A 19,187-nucleotide genomic window follows, 5' to 3' on the forward strand; every position below is an offset into this window, starting at 1 on the left:
ATTTGCAGCTATCACGCTTTCCAATGATTTTGTGCCAGTGGACTACACCCGCCCCAGGCGCGGCGTGATAAATCGAACCAGGCTTGTGCAATCAAGCCATCACAGGCACTCTGCCAAGTTCGTTCCCTGCCACCGCAGGGTTTACAAAAGTATAATCAAAAGGTAAACACACCGTGACGTTATCGCTGTGTAGCATCTTGGCACGCTGCAAATAAATGAGCTGCGGATGCGACGGTCAAGACGAAGGGATGCGCCACCAAATGTTTTTTTTTTTTCTTTTCTTTCAAATCCTCGGGGGCAAAAGTGGGAGGTGGATTCAATATGCGAGTGGGTTGGTTACGTGCCAAATACAGTATCATTTTTCGTGATCCTCTTCGAGTTCGATATATCCAGGTTCGGCTGTATAATGAACGGATACTCTCTATATCCGGGTTCAATTGTATAATGAACGGATACTGGCTTGACAACCAGAGTGCCTCGGCTGCCTGCCTGCAATGTCCATCACTATAAATTGTTTGTGGATCGGTGTCCCAGACATGGAAGTCTCTTCCTGGAGAGAGGATGCACAAATGTTTTCGGAAATGTAGTAAGTAGAACCCGGATATATCGAACTCAAAGGGGATCGTGAAATAGTTCGATATATCGAGAATTCGATATACAGAAATCAGCCTGGGATGGCACTTACGATGCGAAAAAACGACACCGTATTTGTCGCGTAATCAACCCACTCGCATAATATGAACCCACCCTCCACTTTTGCACCCGAGAATTTGGAAAAAAAAAAAAAGCGTTAAGGCCAGCTCGCTCACAGGTGATTGAGCTATCTCAGCGACGAGCGGCAGCGACAGAGCGAAAAATTTCCAACTTGTTGGAACTGCATCCTTCTCGCCGCTCGAGCCACCGCGGCAGCTCAAAACAAGGTTTCTGTGTCACCGCGGCGAGGCGTTTTCGCTTGCATGTCGATGGCGCGAGTCACTCCGTTTCAGTCATCTCATCCACAGCTCGTTTCTTGGCAGCGTGCCAAGATGCTGCGCAGCGATAACGTCGCGGCGTGTTTATCTTTTGATAGCTCTTGCGGTGGCGAGGAGTGAACTTATGGCTGATTACACAAGCCTAGTTCGATTTATCACGCCGCGCTTGGGGCGGGCATAGTCCACTGCCACAAAATATTTGGATAGTGTGATAGCTAAATGCTGTTTGAAATGAAAAATGCTAAAAGCCGGTATCATGATCGCAGCTGACCGCACGCTTTCGTTGACTCATACATGCAAGAAACGACTCCCGCAAAAAAAAAGAGAGAAAAAACTGTTGCTTCTTAACTTCCTGCAGCCGCCATATCTTACGCTGCGCCGCGCGTACAGCACAACGATAAGAATGAACGACTCTCGCAAAAAAAAAAAGAGAGAGAGAGAGAGATCTGCCGCTTCTTAACGTCCGCCGGCCCCATAGCCATGTTAGCCGCGGCGCGCAGAGAGTTCGCAACACGTGCTGAGCTGAGCTGGCTTGGCGCATGCGCAGCGCGTGCTACTGCGAACGAAGGCCGGAAGAGAGGAAGGGGAGAGATAGCTCGGCAAAGGAATGGTCGCACCCTTGCGCTTCGCTCTATCGCGTTTTTCTTCTCTCGTTCCCACCGGCTCTCTCTGGTTCATTCACGCACACGGCTTGCAAACGTCACGTCCTGGCGCGCGGGAAACGATAACGCAGATGCGCGCGCCTTTGAGTAATGGGCGCGGCCCTGCCCTAGACTAGCAATCGCCGAACTGTCCCCTCTCATTCCTTCCGCGCATGGCTTGAGAACATCACGTGGCAAACGGCCGAGGGTGATGCGATCGTCTTTAGGGAAGGCACACTTTCCAGTGCGTGGTGCGGAGTTCGATATATCGAACGACCGGTGAAATTGAGTTCCATATATGACGCGGCTTTCCTATACTTTTACATGGGATTTTCAAGGGGATATTCCGTGAGTTCGATATAAGCAAAATTCGGTATATCCGGGTTTGACTGTGTTAGCAACCCACAGGACGATGCACTCTGAGATGTAGTAATGTTTGCCAAGTTTATTAGCCAAATAAATCATTTTTTTTTGCGCTCGTCTAGTTGAGGTATTGCTGCGAAAAAAAAGGGGGGGGGGGGGGGGTCTAAGCACCCCTCCTCCCCCCAACCTTAGGCATCATAGTTGTGAAGAAAAGAATGGAATAATTACGGTACTTTTGCCCCCATTCAGTGATTTTTCTTTCTTCATTTTTCAACTGGTAAGGTGCGGGGGTCTAGGCGCAGTCTGTTCCAACCTATATTCCAGTTAATTATGGTACCTACGTGCTTTTTGGTCTTATATGGATTGTTACATTAGTCACTTCAAATGAAAGGTTCGTATGGATGGATAACATTGAGGGAAGTATTTGACAAGTTATTTTGTTCGAGTGCAAATAGCTGCTGAAACATTCTGTCCTTCCTGCTTACATATAGGTGATGGGCACAAACAAGAAAGCATTATACACCATACCTTGGCTGCATGCAAGCAGATGCATGCATAGCATCAACTTCTTACGTTTTGATGAGACCTCTCGTGGTCGTGGTGCACTACTACTTCCGCACTTCCAGCACATGCTTAGATAGCTGTTGAGGACTCCAGCATAAGTGAGAGGTGTAGTAGTTTAAACCAAGAACTATTGAACTAGAAAGAATCCTTTACACTGAATTAAACCCTTAAAGGCCCACTGTCCACCCTCCGGTCGAAAATATTTTCTTCCCCGGTGACTGTGAGACTTCGCCTCTAGAACACAAGGCCGCAAAATGTTTTTGAAAAGAGTAACTAATAACGCAGTTACAGCCACCGCAATCACCCGATTCTATCATGCCTCTCTCCTTCCGTTCCCTCGCAAAGGTTTTTCACTCTCCTGCCAGAGGTCGTCTAGCCTCCGCAATACAAATTCCCCTTCCTCCTCCGCGTTTGGCGGGAGGTGGGGTGTGGCTCTCCGCGAGCGCGAAAAAAAAAAAAAGTCGAGGGAGCGCGCGCCGCTGGATTGTCTGGTCGTGGCGAGGGAACAGCGCGCTGCGAGCGGTAGACACCCATCCTTCTCCCGTCAGTCAGCGAGACGGACCAATGGACATCGTTCCCGGTACGTACGTCATTGCTGTGGCCCGTCGGGCCAGCGCAGGAAACGGGGAAGCTGGCTTCCCAGAGGAGAGCATGAGAGAGCTTTGAATTGTATTTTCGATGCTTTGCGGCGCGCGTGTCACTGTAGCATTTTGCACAGACTATCTCCGGTACCTGATCGAAACACTGGGCTCCTTTGCTTAAAAGGGCCTTCCCTGGACAGTGGCCCTTTAAGACTCCCCACCCCTTCCCCCAAGCAATTTGGAGAGCTGAGGATGGAGAGTGAAAAAGCCTAAATCCTCTGGGTACCACAGCTAATGCTTAAAGATTGGTGTTACACATCCCCGGCCTTTCAGAGAGTTTCAGAGAGAGAATCGCCGACGTCACTTCATCAGCACCTGCATTCGAAAATGCACACGCGTTTCATTTGCTTTATCTCGACATGACTAGATTGGGCTGTCCACTGATACAAAATCGTTATATTGCACGATGATAAGAGCGAACTCTTCTTGAAGGAACAGTGACACAAATGGGTGACCCTATCATGGTTGATCACATTCTGCCGTTGATAATGGACAGATGGATGTTTGTGTCCGCCGCGGGGCAGGTGCACAATCTTTGAGATCCACCCTCAAAAAACTGTCAACTCCTTTCCCCATCATGAACATTCCCTCCTAATTGATGTAAACTCTTTTTGGAGAGCAAAGGGGCTTATCGCGAGAATGAATATGGTATCGTGAAAGCCATTCTCAAGGGTTACAGCTTCTACCATTTTAACCGTCAATAAACAGGGTCACCTTCCCAGAAATCCTGGACCTGAACCAATTTGTGCGGTCAGAGAACGAGACTGAGAGCCCCGGTGACGATGCCGACACAACGGACAGCGGTTCTGCGCTGGATGAAGAGGCGGCGGCGACGACGTCTACCTCGTCAGCCCCTAGTTGCAGCCGGCAGATGAATGGACCTTGTGAGGACATGGCCAGTGATGATGAGGGCATTGATGTTGGCAGCAGTAGCGCAGATGCGACAGTCAATGCTCGCAACCTCAAGAGGCCTGTTGACACGGTGAGTTGGGTTCTTACCACCAGCCACTAGTTGTGATCCCGTTAAGCTCTCGCTGTTGGAAGTTTCTTGATAGTATTCCTCCTCTGTGAGGGTGAATGAAGCGTTTCATGCTGTTTGTTGCAACTCGACATACTTTTGTTGTCCACTAAGAATTATTCGTAACAAGACCCAAATGGATTCTATCAATATGACTCAGATAGGTGAAAGAGAAGATAGGTGAAGTACTGATAGAAGCTGCAGCGTGTCATAATGCATTTAGACCATTACCTCCACTGCTCGCATGTGCTAAGGTCGCGTTATTCCGCAAATCTTAAACAAACTGCGGTTGCCACAGCAATGGCAGGGCAGCTTTTATGGACAGGAATGGGGAGGTAGTCTAGGGAGCCTCGATATGAACACCGTTCTGAGCGTGGTGTGAAGGAAAGGCACAGTCAGGCTTCTGGGCAGACACCTGAACTGCGCCGGAAGGAGGGAGGGAAAGGAGAGAGAAGCGGCCATAGTGGAGAGCTCCAGAAAGATTTCGACCGCTCCTGGAGATTTTCGACCCGCACCGACGTCGCATCATCAGCACCTGCGTTCGAACTAAGGAGCCTCCATACAAATGCCGTTACAGTGAAAGCTCGTTAATTCGAACCTCGATAATTCGAATTTTCGGATAATTCGAACTACACTACTTGGTCCGGCCAATCTCCATAGAGATCTGTGTATAAAAAAGCCTGTTAATTCGAACGAGGGTCGGTTCCGCTACGGATAATTCGAACTACGTGCTGCCGCGTCTAGGCGGCTTGGCGCACATCACACGGCAAAAAAAAAAAAAGTAAGGAAACATTTTCGCAATCGGTAGGCATAATTAGAGGCTGCGCACGTCCAAAACGGGGACAGAAGATGGAACCAGGTAAAATTATGGAAGAGTGGGTAAAACTTAAATGGCACCATGACTGGCATGGCGGCCGGCTGGCAGCGTTGGAGGGAGGGGACAGCGGCCGCGGCAAGGTCGGTGCATGGCCGCGCAGCGGCGGCTGCCTGCTCTCTTCTGCGCAACCTCCGTATCTCGCAACTAAATACTCGTTAATTCCAACCCTGTTAATTTGGAAATAGGGATGAGTACTGTCGGGGCGGTTCCAGCCAACGCCCATAAAAGGCTCTATGATCTCGGACGGGCACTATGGGTTAAACTTTTTTTTTTGCGATAGCCATCTATCCTTCCACCCATCAGTCGTCATCGGAAGCACGCGAGTCAGCCGCGATCATGATGCCGGCTTTTAGCACGTTCGTTCCGATGATTGGAGTGGCAGTAGACGGCGCCGCCCGCCCCAGCAGCCCCAGCATGAGCGAACATACTGAAAAGGAGGCTTGCACAACCGGAGAAGCGCTGGTACTTTGCCAAGCTCGCTTTCCACCCCCTGCCGGAGCTAAAGTCAAAAGATAAACATGCCGTTATCGCTGCGCAGCATCTTGGCGCACTGCCAAGAAATGTGTTGTGGACGGTGACGGCGCGGAAGGGAGGCTAACGACTGACGCATTTATTTATTTATTTTTTTTTCAGATTCGTAGGCACGAACGGGGCTGGGTGGGTTCATTATGCGAGCGAGTTGGAGCGAGTTCATTACACTACTAAATACGGTAAATATTTACCGTAATACAAATGGTTTTGGTCAGTTTTTTCGAGGCCATTCGATAATTCGAACATCGGATAATTCGAACTTTTTTCCCGGTCCCTTGAAGTTCGAATTAACGAGCTTTTACTGTATTAGGGTGGTACCAACTCTGGTAGGAGCAGCGCGAGCAGGTGCTCAAGATTTGATGGGCCAGCTATAGCGTGCGGGCAGCAGCCACCTTTCTTCCGCATGGAGAGATCTGTCACGTGGTCTTTCACATCAGATATAGCCGTAAGCTACCGCGTCGCGTTCAAGTTAATAGAGGCACAAATTAACAAATTGGTGAATAAGCGAGGGGCAACTGACATTTATGCAAATGAAGACCCACTTGGGAGCCATTAACACTGTTTTGTCGTAACCTAAAGGTGGAGCTTAAATGCCCCCATGTTATCTTTGCAATTTGGAAGCATTTGTCGACACTTTGTGTTATTGTTTTTGTTGACCTTGTTTTGTTTCTTGACTTCGCAGGGTCCGTATGTGTACGAGCTCTTCTCCATCATGGTCCACTCGGGCAGTGCCAACGGTGGCCACTACTATGCCTACGTCAAGTGAGTTGCCCTCATAGACTTGTTCAGTGAAAAATGAAATAAAGTTGCAAGGTAGAATAATTAGAACGTATAAATTTCTCCAATGCCCTCCAAACAGTTATTGATTTGCAGTTCAATGTTTCTCATGAATCGGTAATGTAACTGCCTTGGCACAAAAAGTCAGTGGCTCTGACTCTACTCTAACTTAAGAAAAAGTCTTCTGTTTAATCTAAAGAAATCTAAGAAATGGAGTCTCCGGGAATAGCTTGTTGTGTGCCGGATATGATGCGTAAAGTGTAGCGAGTCAGGTCTGGCCTATTTGGGGTGTTGCATGCAGTGTGTCATCATAGTCATATTAAATGTAAAAACCCAATAATTAGTTACTGTAAAAGAAAAACTGGTGGAGTGTGGCTCATATTCAGTCTCACTCAACTGAAGTATTCTAGTTTTTTGGCGCTAGCAGTCTGTCTTTTGATCAAACTAACCAGGCTGCATGGTTTGATTCTCGGGCTTATAAAGGAATATGCTGGCTACTTCCAGAGCTCAACATTTCTGATTAGAAGAATCGCCGAGCTCTAATTCTTTTTAAGAAAACCCTTTTCCTTGCCTTTTCTGAAAAGCCTTTTTATCCCTAAAAAAGCCAGCCCTAAGGGTTCTGCTGTGTGACTGAGAAACAAACCACGTGGCCTGGTTATTTTTGGCAAAGACAACGCAAACCGTCAGCGTAGAATATATGTTGGCAGCAGAGCTCGTGGCCAACGGTCTAGTTTGTGGAGTCTGCCTGTCATTATGATTCCTGCGGACACCGAGAAGTGCAGCAGCGGGTCAAAGAATCGAATGAAAGTTGGAAGTGGCCCAACAGTTGATTTGCAAGGATTTAGTTGATACTTTTTCTTGCTTTTAGGTTGTTTTAGTTTAGTTTGCTTGCCTGCCTCTCGACCAGGTCGTTCACGGAGGGCCAGTGGTACTGCTTCAACGATGCCCAGGTGTCCCGGGTGACGTACGACGAGATCCGCAAGACGTACGGCGGCGGGCCCAGCCGGAGCGGCGGCTACTACATCAGCGCCTACTCGAGCTCAACCAACGCGTACATGCTCATGTACCGCCGCATCGACCGAGAGCTCAACGCGGAGCCCATGACTCCCGACCAGTTTCCCGCGCACCTGAAGGTCCTGCTGGAGGAGATGCGGCAGGCTGAGGAGCGGGAGCGGCACCAGCGGGAGCTGGACCGGTGCATGTGCAAGATCAAGCTGTTCTGCCTGCACCCGGGCAAGCACACGATGCAGGAGATGCGCCTCAAAGTGCACAAGGACGCGTCGCTGGCCGAGGCGACGCAGACGGCTCACCAGATCATGGGCCTGGAAGGAGTGGTGCCCCTGGACTGCTGCCGGCTGGTGATGTACGACGACTGCGCCGAGTCCCTGGAGTGCTCGCTTGAGGAGGTGGCCCACCAGACAATGGGACAGATCCTCGGAGGGGTCAAGGCCACCTACCCGTTTGACCTGCTGCTTGAGCTGCGCAAGCCCCACGAGACGTTCCAGCCATACAAGATCGGAGGTGAGCAGGCTTTTAGGGTGAAAGCCTTTATTGGCTCATACTGTCGGCCATGATTCTGTCACACTTCAGTCACTCTATACCTAATGGGACGTCGCATCCAGTTAGGTAGCAATTTCGAAAATTCAGTTAGCAGGAGTCTGGTCAATCTACTCATGATGTGTTTGACGTAACTCAGTAATAGAGTAGTGATGATATCATAACATAATTGGTCATTAATTAGTAATAATAAGTAATCAATTAATTTAAAAATCCTGCCTGCACCAGGAATAGAACCTCCATCCCTCTGACCCCCAGCCGAGCGCTCTAACCAACAGCGCCACACCGAGCATCATGAAACACGCATCTTAATTCTGCTTGTCTACAGTGAGGATGACAGTGACGCTGCAATTAATGATAATGACAAGGAAGACATTAGCAATGATAATGAGGGTGCATTTAGTTGATAATGGTAATGAGAGCAGTGCCCAGCAGCAACGCTCAGGCTTTTGCAGTCCTGCCGTGTAGATTCCACAGTGCTCTTGAATTTTTTTTTGTTTTAAGAGCGGTCACATTCGGTGAAATAGTCATCAGTCGTGTCAGCCTCAGCTTCCTTCCCCCTTTCTCCCACCATCTATGGCTCCCATGAATGCCCATTCTAAACATGGACAACTGCTTCAGCATATGTCAGAACTTTATCCATCATAGCTTATCCGTCATTGTCTAAAACATTATTAGTAGGCTGAAAGGTAACGGCAGTGTACCTAGTATCGGTGGTTAGCTGTTTTCTAGTTTGTTTCGTTTGTTTTGCAGAGAAACTTATTTTGTGTCAGCAGATACAGAGCTACTTTTAGGCGTAAACTTTCAGCACGAAAAGAATCCAGTACTGAACTCATGATGCTCTCTGTTCTCTCGAATTAGGTTCGAAAGAAAAAATGTGAACTCTTACTTTATAGTAGTTTTCCACAATTCCAAGAAGCTTGGACTGACTAGGGGTTGTGTTGTCTTATCCTGATGTTGTGACCTCTTTTTCGGGCTCTCAGGGACGACTGTCAAGGTGCACGTAGTGAACCTAGAGATGAACGAGATCGGACGGGCAGTCGTCGTGCGTGGCCTCAAATCGCAGACTGTGGAAGAGTTCAAGGCACAGGTGGCTCAGGTGAGCTGTGAATCGATCGAGAAGCGGCATCAGCTCTTGTTTACATGTTTGTTGTCTTTTTGTTCGTGTTGCTTTGAATCTTAAAACTTCGCCCTAGACGTCAACCTTTGTTTAAAAAGACTTTCAGCGTTTACACTTTCGTGGGCACGTCGTGTAATTGTCTTAGAGCTGGGATACCCTCTTCACCAGCGTCTGGGTTTGTCAGGCCGGCATACCTTTTGGTAAACCATATTGCGAACCGGAAAGTTGGGGGGATCTCGAACCCATCTGTTGCTGCTCCTCTCCGGTTTTGCTGTGTGTGAGAAGGTAGTGGAAGGCCTAACTACTTACTGAAGCCCCTTGGTTACATGTGCAGAAACTTTGCCTTCCATCGAACGACATGCGGATGGTCCTTGAGAACTACCACAACCAGCTGGAGCTGCTGTCAACGCCGGGCCGTTCGCTGAAGGCGGAGGGCTTTGGGAAGAGTAATACGGTGAGTCAACCTCTAATTGTCTTGATGTGACGCAGTTATTGAACTGAACTAGTTGGCTGATAAACTCCAAATCTGTGCAGGTTCATGCTACCTATTTAGAATCTGCAAATAGTAATAAAATTTGCTTCATGCATATTTGGGCATATTACAAATATATCTTTAAATTTATTTTTTTAATTTTTGAGTCTTATTTTTATTTGGGTTTGGATAATGTGGTTGTGAAAATGTGCGAAAAACTCGCTCAGATTTGAATTTTCCTTCAAGCGGCAATGAAAGAGTGCTAGACAAGGGGATAGTAGCCACAGTAACAATGACACTTGTGGCCTATATTTCATTACTATTTGCTGGCATAGTGAAACTTGGTGAATGCGTGCTTTTGCATCCTTTTTTTTTTTTGCTCAGGCTACTTTAATCCTGCACAGTACTTATCTGTCGAAACCTAGGAATCTCATTTTTAATCTCTGGGCAACAAGAAAAACGCGGATGACGGAAACGGGCCTCACGGCCAGCCCTTCCAACTTCATCTTGTAGAGAATACTGCCCACACGGTGGCTGCCACAGTAGCTTTAGTTTCTATGCCTTCGGCCTTTTGTGCGCGCTGTGCAGCAGCAATGGAGCCGCGCCAACAGTCACGAGATTCACGACACCCATAAGTACATGCAGTGCCAGCGTAGATTCTTTTCAATTAATACTATTTTATTCACTGTGTAATTTGAGGCGGGGGTGACGTACAGCAGTCAGTCTTGTTTAGAACTATGTTTGAATAATGTACAGCCTTTATCAAATGTTTACAGCCCAGGGGGTCTACTTCTGAGCGAGACTATGTGGCTCGTAATGCATTCCCAGGTTTCCATACTAGGTGAAGGAAAGAAGATTTTTCATCCTACCCTCTCCAATGGCTAGGACTTCCACAATTATTACAGAAGTCATATTATATGGCTTAAAAGTAAAGCCTCTGGGCTGTAAACTTTTAATAAAGGCTGTACTTGTCTGATCTGATGAGAATGAAATAAAAATCTGTATTGTCTGTGACATCAGCTACCCAAAACAAGCAGCTTTCACGGAGCTGACCCTTATGGCACCAGCCGTTGCCTCTCTGCAAAAGGATTGTTGTTCTTTTAAAGTTGAAATAAGTAGAGGGTCATTTGAAGACACTTTCTCAGGTGGTTTAATAATGTTTAGTACTACAGAAAACTTTTGAGCAAATTGCCTCAGAGTTCAAGTTTGGTTTGCACAGATTCTTGCCCGCTGAAATAAAATGATTTATCGTTCCACGGATAAATTTCCAGATGTTTAATGGATGTTTCGCCATAAGCACTAGATGGCGCTACCGGCATCCGCCATTTGAAAGCTGCTTGCATTTGACGTTGATGCCTGAGGTGGTGCGGTTTTCTAATTGGTTCCTATCGAATTGGGCCAATACATCCAAACGTGGTATTGAATAAGATACTGTTTTATGACACCCATGTCAAATTTGAGCACAAATAAGTGAGCAGTTTGAGAGAAACATTCTACGCTGTAACCGTTGGTGAATAGTAAGGAAAAGGTGGGAGCACTGTCTTGCACTATGAGGTCTACAGTTCAGATTTTTGTGTGCATGAGTGGACAAAACATGTTTCGCTGTAATAAGGGAATTTCAGAAGTAAAGCATTGTCAAGGCTTTTTTTTTTTTTCTTTTCGGCTGCAGGTGTACATAGAATTTCTCAATGAAGAGGATGCCTGCCGGCCATTTCGAGAATCTCGCTTCTTCGAGATCCTTGACCGCCACATCAACACCATTGTCATCACAGTTGTCCTGCCACAGGAAGATGAGGGTATGGTTTGTTGCACGTCTAGAAAGCCTCACATGTCTGTTCCTGGGGAAATTTTTTTTTTCTTATCAAACCACTATTAGTGTGCAGTGCTTCTTGTATATTTTCTTTTATTTTGGACACCCATTATCGTGTATCTTTGAAAAAGAACTTTGTCATCTCGTGATCTGCTGAGCATCTGTTTCAGAAATCCTGTTTGGTGTTAGATCTCAAACTATTCTGATGCCTTTAAGCAGCTGGGTGTTTTGTGTTGCCAAACTAACTTTTTGGGTGCCTGTATTGACTGTTCAGACAAAAGCCTAGTCTTAGACTTGCTTGCGGTTCGGGTTAGCTTATGCTTTTTGTGACGTTTATTTCGCTCTCGAATATGCAACATGATTCAGAGATACGGGCAGAGAGGTAAGTAAGCATCGACCATCAACCGAAACTTTAGCTTGGTGAATGTAGGATTTTACTTGTAAAGTGGATTAGCAATTTGTGCATGCATTAAAATTTAGTGCTTGTCATGTTGTTTTGTTCATCACCTTGCCTTAAACAAGGGGGTTGCAAATATACGAAATTACGAATATGAATCAAATATTCTTGTTATTCTATTTGGATTTCAAAAAGTGATGTTCGAAATTTCCTAATATTCAAAAATGATCAAATACGGCAAAATATTTTGCAGTGTCAGTTTATTCGGACGTTGTTTTTTTCCTTGAAGGCCAGTTAACGACAGTTTACTACAGTCAGACCCACTTATAACAATATATCTGATATAACACTGGGCAGCCGCTGCACTGCAGGTTTGCCATGTGTTTTGTGGTAAAATAAACTGCCTATTGCAATGGTATCATATTATAATATTGGTCTTAACAATCAAATATGGTCACTGAAATTCAACAGAAATGCGGAAACTTGTCGACCACAAAAGCGTACGCGGAGATGTCTACTGCGCCGGTGCAGCGAAAATAAAAACGAAAAAAAGAAATCGGGCCACAGCGCGTTGAGTCAATGTGTTGGTCGGGTGTTCCGAGGAAACTTTGCATGCTGCGGAGACTTTAGGGATTGGATTGGATTGGATTGGAAAACATTTATTTCGTCACTCAAGCAGGTCGATGGAGAGACGTACTAGATGGCCGCTAGTCCATGGCTGGCGGCGACCTTATTAGCCCGCTCGATGGCCCGTAGTTGAATCTGCGGGTCCGAGCTGACCAGCACGGCTTCCCACTGCTCGGGAGAAGGGAGCTGTATTAATTCCACCGCAGGTGGATCATTTGCGCAGTTCCAGAGAATATGATCATATGTCGCTCTTTCGCCGCATTTACCGCCGCATTTACTGCATTTACTGCATTTACTGCAGAGGTCGGAGGGCGCGCTCACTGCCCGGTCGACGAAACCTCGGGCTTGCGCGTGAGCCGCCTCGTTCCCCGGATTAGACGAGTGGGCCGGGACCCAGATTAGTTCAATTTCCCTAACCGGAGTAGGGGTGCTTTGGAGGATGCGGAGGGAGGTAGACGTGATGCGACCCCTCGCGAAATTGCGAATGGCTGTTTTAGAATCACTGAATATAATATCGGCGGACGTGTTTGCAATAGCTAAGGCTATGGCCGCTTCCTCCGCCGTCTCGGAGGAGGTGGATGCGATTGATGCGGCCGCCAACGGAGAACCGTTCCCATTCACAGCAGCCAGTGCGAACGCTTGTATCTGGGTGTGCCGATATTCCGCCGCGTCCACGTATGCTGCATTGACGTGTCGGCCGTACTTGGCATGTAGGGCGCGAGCCCTCGCCATGCGTCGGCCTTCGTGGTGCGCGGGGTGCATATTCTTGGGCAAGGGTTTAATGAATAGAGCTGTCCTAATGTGTGTAGGTAAGTGTGTTTTCGCGTCCTTATCTGGAAGTTGTTCGCACATGTGTAGTCTGTACAGGATGGACCTTCCCGCGTTCGTGCGAGTGAGTCGTCCGAGCTGGGAGACAAGGTGTGCCTCGCACAGCTCCGAAAGTGTGTTGTGAACCCCAAGGGCCACTAACCTTTCCGTAGACGTGCTGTGCGGGAGCCCAAGGGCAGCCTTGTAGGCCTGTCGGATTAGGCTCTCGACCTTCATTCTTTCCGCGAATTGCAGTTTCAGGTACGGGAGAGAGTAGACAATTTTGCTCAGTACAAAAGCCTGGACTAATCGACAGAGATCTTTTTCTTTCATTCCTTTTCTTTTGTTGGCGATTCGTCTGATAAGTCGTACAGTCTGATTCACCGTGGCAGTGAGTCTGTTGATTGTTTCGGTGTTTTTGCGATTGTTTTGTATGTACATGCCCAGTATGCGCATGGTTTGAACCTCCCTGACCGGTTGGCCTCTCAAACATACGTTCAGGGCGATCGGGGGGGCCTGGTTTGCATTTCTTCCTCGCGGCTTGGCCCTGAAAACCAGCAGTTCTGATTTTGCGTGCGAGCATTCAAGGCCCGCTCCCGACGCGTAGGTTTCGATTATGTCGACTGCCTGCTGCAGCGTATCCTCTATTTGGCCGTCATTCCCCGTGGTTACCCACAGGGTGATGTCGTCCGCGTAGAAGGTGTGCTGCAGCCCCGGCAGGGCAGCGAGCTTGGGGGGAAGTGTAATGAGTGCAAGATTAAATAGGAAAGGCGAAAGCACCGAGCCTTGTGGTGTGCCCCGGCTTCCCAGAGGAATGGGATCTGATTTAAGGCTACCTAGAGTGAGCTCTGCTGTCCGCTCTGATAGGAATGATCGGACATAATTAAATATCCGTTCACCAGGGTCCAATTGAGAGAGATTCGTGAGGATTGTCTCATGCGAGACGTCGAAGGCTCTGCTCAGGTCTAGCCCGAGTACCGCCTTCGTCCCAGTTCCACATGGAGGGTCCAGCACATCCTTCTTAAGCTGTAGCATCACGTCCTGCGTGGACAAGTTTGCCCTAAAGCCAATCATTGTTGGAGGAAGTAAGTCGCGGTCTTCCGCGTAATTTTGCAGTCGGTTAAGGATGACATGTTCCATTAGCTTTCCGATGCAAGACGTGAGGGAGATGGGGCGCAAATTTTCGATCGAGAGTTTCTTGCCTGGTTTTGGGATGAAGGTGACCCGCGCGTGCCTCCATTCCTGAGGGATCTCGCCTTCCCTCCAGTAGGTGTTCATTAGTTCCGTCAGGGCCGCGACAGACTTGTGGTCTAGGTTTCGGAGCGTTTTGTTTGACACCCCGTCAGGTCCCGCCGCGGTGGTGGTACGCAGCTGGCTGAGAGCAAACCAGACCTCGGCATCTGCTATGTCGGCGTCCAGGGTGTCGTTGGGGAGACCCTCATACGCGGGTAGAGGGTCTGTGTGGGATGTGCTCAGGTAGCGTGTTCGCAGTTCGGCAAGTAGCTCAGCGTCCGTACCCTGGTATTGGTGAATTAATTTCGTGAGTCGGTCTCGCTGTGTGCATTTTGTCTGTGTGGGGTCGAGCAAGTGTCGGAGGAAGAACCATGTCTTTTTGTTTCCAAGCTGCCCGTTCATATTATCACAGATTTGTCCCCATTGTTTTTCCTGCAGCTCTACAGTGTACGTTTCGATACGGCGCTCGAGTTGCGCTATACGCTTGCGTAGATTTCTATTGTGTCTCTGTCTCTTCCAACGTTTTAGTAGGCTGGCATGCGCTTCCCACATGTGGAGGAGTTTGGAGTCAGTCGTCTGGTGCGGCTCCTCAGTCGGCGTCTCGACCGTGGTGGCCTTGACATCCTCTTTAAGTGCAGCAATCCACTCAGTTAGGTTGTTTATCTGACTGGGGGCAGTTTGCTCTCGTAAGCGTCTGAACCTATCCCAATCGGTGATGCGTGTGCGCATGTGGTGCAGTTTGTGAAATGTTGTGTCAAATGTTGTAGCTATTATGTAATGATCGCTCCCTAGTGTGTTTCTGGTGTTGGACCAGCAGGCGTCGCTAATGTTTTTGGTTAGTGTGAGATCGGGCGAGGTATCTGCGCTAATGCTGTTGCCGACCCGCGTGATTTCTTGGGGATCGTTAAGAATTGCGAGGCCCAGGTTCTGGATAGACTGCCACAGCTTTGTACCCTAGCCGAATGGTGGGCATTAAAATCGCCCACCACAAGGAGTTGCGTTCCTGCGGCGAGTCGAGTTGCTTTACACAGTAGGTCGGGAATTCCTGACCCTCTGTCTTTCGGTGGACTGTATAGGTTGAGTATAAAAAGATTTGCTTCACCCTTTTTTCTGGGCACAATTTCAAGTAGCGTGTACTGTTCGCTAGAACTGTCTATCGTGTGTTGTATAGCAGTAATGTTGCGTTGAACAAATGTCGCTGTGAATGGGATGGTCGCCGTCGTCCCTGCGTTCGAGGGGGGGAGTAAACGCTTTATAGCCCGGTAATTTCGCCGGACCGCTAGCTTCTTGAAGGGCTATTACGTCCGGTTGTTTAAGTAAGCTTTGGATGTGAAACAACAGGTTACTCCGTTTGTTGCGGAATCCCCTGCAGTTCCACTGCCATACCTCAATTTGCTGGCGAGGGGCCATTTTGAGACATGGGAGGAATAATTACGGGCACGGTCGCGGATGCCGGCATTACATTACGGCTTGCCTCCAGGGCCGCGAGACGCTGCACTACTTGCTGAAAAAAACCAGCGATGTTTGAACCCAGCTCAGTTACTTCGCGCGTGAGAACGTTAACTTTTTCCTCGAGACCGCTAAATTTATTCTCGAGTGCGCTCAATTCTGCTCTTAGCTTGTCTGCTGATTTAGATTTGGTAGTGGGTTGCGGGTTGTCATCTTTAGACGCTTCTGCAGCGCGTTTCGATCCGGAACCCTCGTCGGAAGGAGCCGGTCTTTTCAGGTTAATGCGGCTGTCCGTCTCCATTGCATTACTGGTGGAGGGTATGGCGCTTAGCGTGGTGGATGAAGGCGCACGGGGTACTGGCGTAGGTTTTACGGGTGGTTGCAAAGATTGAAATAGACTTTTCATTTCTGTTATTTCCCGTTGCATTTGCGCAATGGTTGCGTCTCTGGACTGTATTTTAGCTAAGAGCTCCTTCTCCCGAGCGGTGTAATTCTGGGAAGCCGTATCCGGCCAGCTCACCTGCTTTGAGCTGCTTCTGCTCCTGCTCCTGCTCGAACGCTGCCGTCAGTCCGTGCTTCCCTGCCTCGAACTGGCGTCCTGGCTAGATGACAGTGGTGGGAAGGAGGACGACCTGTGGCGCGTCTTGCTCCCTCGATGGTGGCTCGACGAATGGCTACCGGCTTTGTCTCTTGAGCGCGGCGTGTGTTCGGACTGCTGGTCGACTTCATCGTTCAGGTTCTTGTGTTGTTGCTTGTGTTTGGGGAGGCGTTCTACAAAGCGATGTTTGCAGTTCTTGCTCCCGGTGTTGTGGGCCCCTTTGCACACAATGCACTTCGGCGTGCAGGTGAGAGCTTCCCCCTCGGCTGGCGGAAGGTGTTCTTCACCGCACCTGCGGCAAATTTGAGTCCTGGGCTTGTAGCAGACATCCGCCCGATGGCCGACTCTTCTGCAGTTGAAACAGGTTTCCACCTGCTCTCTGTACGGGTGTACGCGGAAAGGACTCTCCCAATAGTAGATGGTGTCTGGAGCTTTCTTTCCGGCAAACGTCACCAGTATGGACATTGACTGGCCAAGGCGACGAGCATCCACCACCGGAATCCCTTGGTTGCGCTTCAGGAATCCTTGTCGCACCTCATCGGGAGTTCCGCCGTCATACGCATAATAAATGACGCCTCTCGTAGAGTCGTCCGGCGCTGACACGTACGATGTCACTTCGTACTCTTTCTCGCCCAACTTGAGCCGTCGCAGGTTACTGTAAACCGAAGCCCTGAGCTTATGCGGTGTGCTTATCGTGAAAGTGTTGTTAACTGTGTTAACACGAAGGCTGTCTTGTTCCAGCACCTCTTGAAGCGGTAGGTTAACCGCTATGCAGGTAGCTCTGAGAAGGTTGCGTGGCGCGACGGTGCGCAAGTCCATGCCTCTAGGCCTAACGACTACTTTATAGTCGTCTGCTGGTAGCCGTGGGAGCGGTGCCTTTCTACGTCGGGTAGGTGGTTTCCTCCGATTTTCGAGAGATGGTTTGGACTTGCCTTGGTTATGAGGAACGCGCGCGTCCGTCAGGTCTTGGCTCGCTTGGCCGTCTTCCTTCGGGCCACGGCGCCGGTAGCGTTCTTGTAGGTTTAGTACAGTCTGCCATCCTCCTTCGGCAAGCTGCTCCGGAGTAACGTCTTCACCCTCTACGGTGTAGACCATGATGCAAGTATCCCTCGGTGACTCGCGAAAGCGAGCGCGGGTCCCGGCGGCTCGACACCGGCGTTTGGCCTAACGTTAGGCCAAACGCGGTTCACCAAGTGCTGGTACAAGTTCCGAAAAATGGATTGTCAGTGGTCGTACCAGGCGAAATCCGGTATCGGTTGGCATGGAACACCCTTCCGAATCTTTAACACTGTTCACAGGGCCAAAGTCACAGAAATGTGACAAAAACTGGTCGCGAGGCCAGAGCCTATACGGCGCACGTCCGCACAGCTCGGCGTCTCGAGAGGAAGTCCGACTTTAGGGAGTACGGAGCGCTTCCTCACGGGGAGGAGGAGGGAAGGCGTAAGGCGCTGCTAGGCACGGCTGTTCTGAGGGAGAGCTTCGAACTCTTGACTCACGTCCTCTCTGCCTCTGCATGGTGGAGCAGTCCATTCTGAGAGTGCACAGACCGTGGTGCACTGCACTATCCTCCCCCATTTGCTTTGTCCAGGCCCCTGTCCAGGCCCCCGCTTCGCGGTTGCCCGTTTTGTGGCAGGCACGCAGCAGCGTTCGTGCACGTATCTTTCTGGCTTGGTTCTCCTGGTGTGCCATCATCGTTGCCACGATCTTGCTGGCTCTGGATTTTCTGTGAACAGCAATGGAGGATGTTTCTTCATGAAGCTCGACTCAACCGATGCAGAAGGGGAAGTGAACAGCAATACCGCTAGAAGTTAAGCGAAACATTGTACATGAGCACAAGGACGCCATAAAAGTGGGAGTCTTGGTGTGCAATTATGGCCTGACGCAACCGACAGTATCAACAATCATCCGCACCATGCTCAAGATCGAGTACGAAAGTGATGCCAGTGCTGCCCATGCAATGGACAACCGGAAAAGGGTTAGACACGGAGGCCTAAAAAGACTTAGAACAGACTCTCTACCAGTGGTTCTTGAATGCCCGTACAGCAAACCTGCCGATTAGTGGCCTGATTTTAGCGGAGAAGGCGAAGCACTTCACATACTTCCTGCGCAACACCGATTTCCAGCCTGGTGGTGGTTTGATTGAATGGTTCAAGGGGAGACATCCAATCATCTAGAAGGCAGTCGTGGGTGAGGCAGGATTGTTCAATGTCGATGCTACGCAGAAGGGGCTTGAAGAAACACTGCCCTGCATCCCAAGAAGCATACGCAGACCGGGATTTGTGCAATGTTGACGAGACTGCTGTTTCTTTAGATGCTACCGGCGAGGACTCAGTGTCAGCTACCGGCGAGGACTCAGTGTCAAAAGTGATCCCTGTAAGGGCGGCCAGCAAAGTGAATTGCACATGGCAGTTCTCTTGTGTGCCAACATGGACGGCAGCGACGAGTGCCCTGCCTCCGTCGTAGGAAAATCCAAGAATCCCTGCTGTTTTCATGGTGCCTTGAGATCCCGGTTCGCTACAGTCATATTGGGAAAGCAATGGATGACACGTAAACGTTTCCGTGAATGGCTCGTCGAGTTTGATCAGCAGATGCAGAAGGTGGCATTGGTGCTCGACAATTGCACTGCGCACCAAACAGTTCAGAAGCTCTCCCATGTGGAAGTTCTTTTTTTCCTCCCATGTAACACCATTGCAGGTTTGCAGCCTATGGATGCAGGTGTGATTGCTTGCTTCAA

The 19,187-nt window shown here is 49.1% G+C and overlaps 1 protein-coding gene across 2 annotated transcripts in view; it reads left to right on the plus strand.

Annotated features, from left to right (window-relative positions):
* The window catches only part of LOC146173491 (ubiquitin carboxyl-terminal hydrolase 47-like), a 67,486-nt gene that overhangs the window by 19,873 nt on the left and 28,426 nt on the right, over nucleotides 1-19,187 (plus strand). For both annotated transcript variants that reach the window (XM_084584016.1, XM_084584015.1), the window contains exons 11-16: nucleotides 3,889-4,162; nucleotides 6,289-6,368; nucleotides 7,291-7,904; nucleotides 8,924-9,039; nucleotides 9,395-9,514; nucleotides 11,202-11,328. In XM_084584016.1, coding sequence (XP_084440142.1) covers nucleotides 3,889-4,162; nucleotides 6,289-6,368; nucleotides 7,291-7,904; nucleotides 8,924-9,039; nucleotides 9,395-9,514; nucleotides 11,202-11,328 — 1,331 coding nt within the window. The remainder of the gene's footprint in view (nucleotides 1-3,888; nucleotides 4,163-6,288; nucleotides 6,369-7,290; nucleotides 7,905-8,923; nucleotides 9,040-9,394; nucleotides 9,515-11,201; nucleotides 11,329-19,187) is intronic.

The sequence above is a fragment of the Amblyomma maculatum genome, chromosome 11 (genome assembly GCF_055883805.1).
Source record: "Amblyomma maculatum isolate TAMU_Amacu chromosome 11, ASM5588380v1, whole genome shotgun sequence".
Lineage (NCBI taxonomy): Eukaryota > Metazoa > Arthropoda > Arachnida > Ixodida > Ixodidae > Amblyomma > Amblyomma maculatum.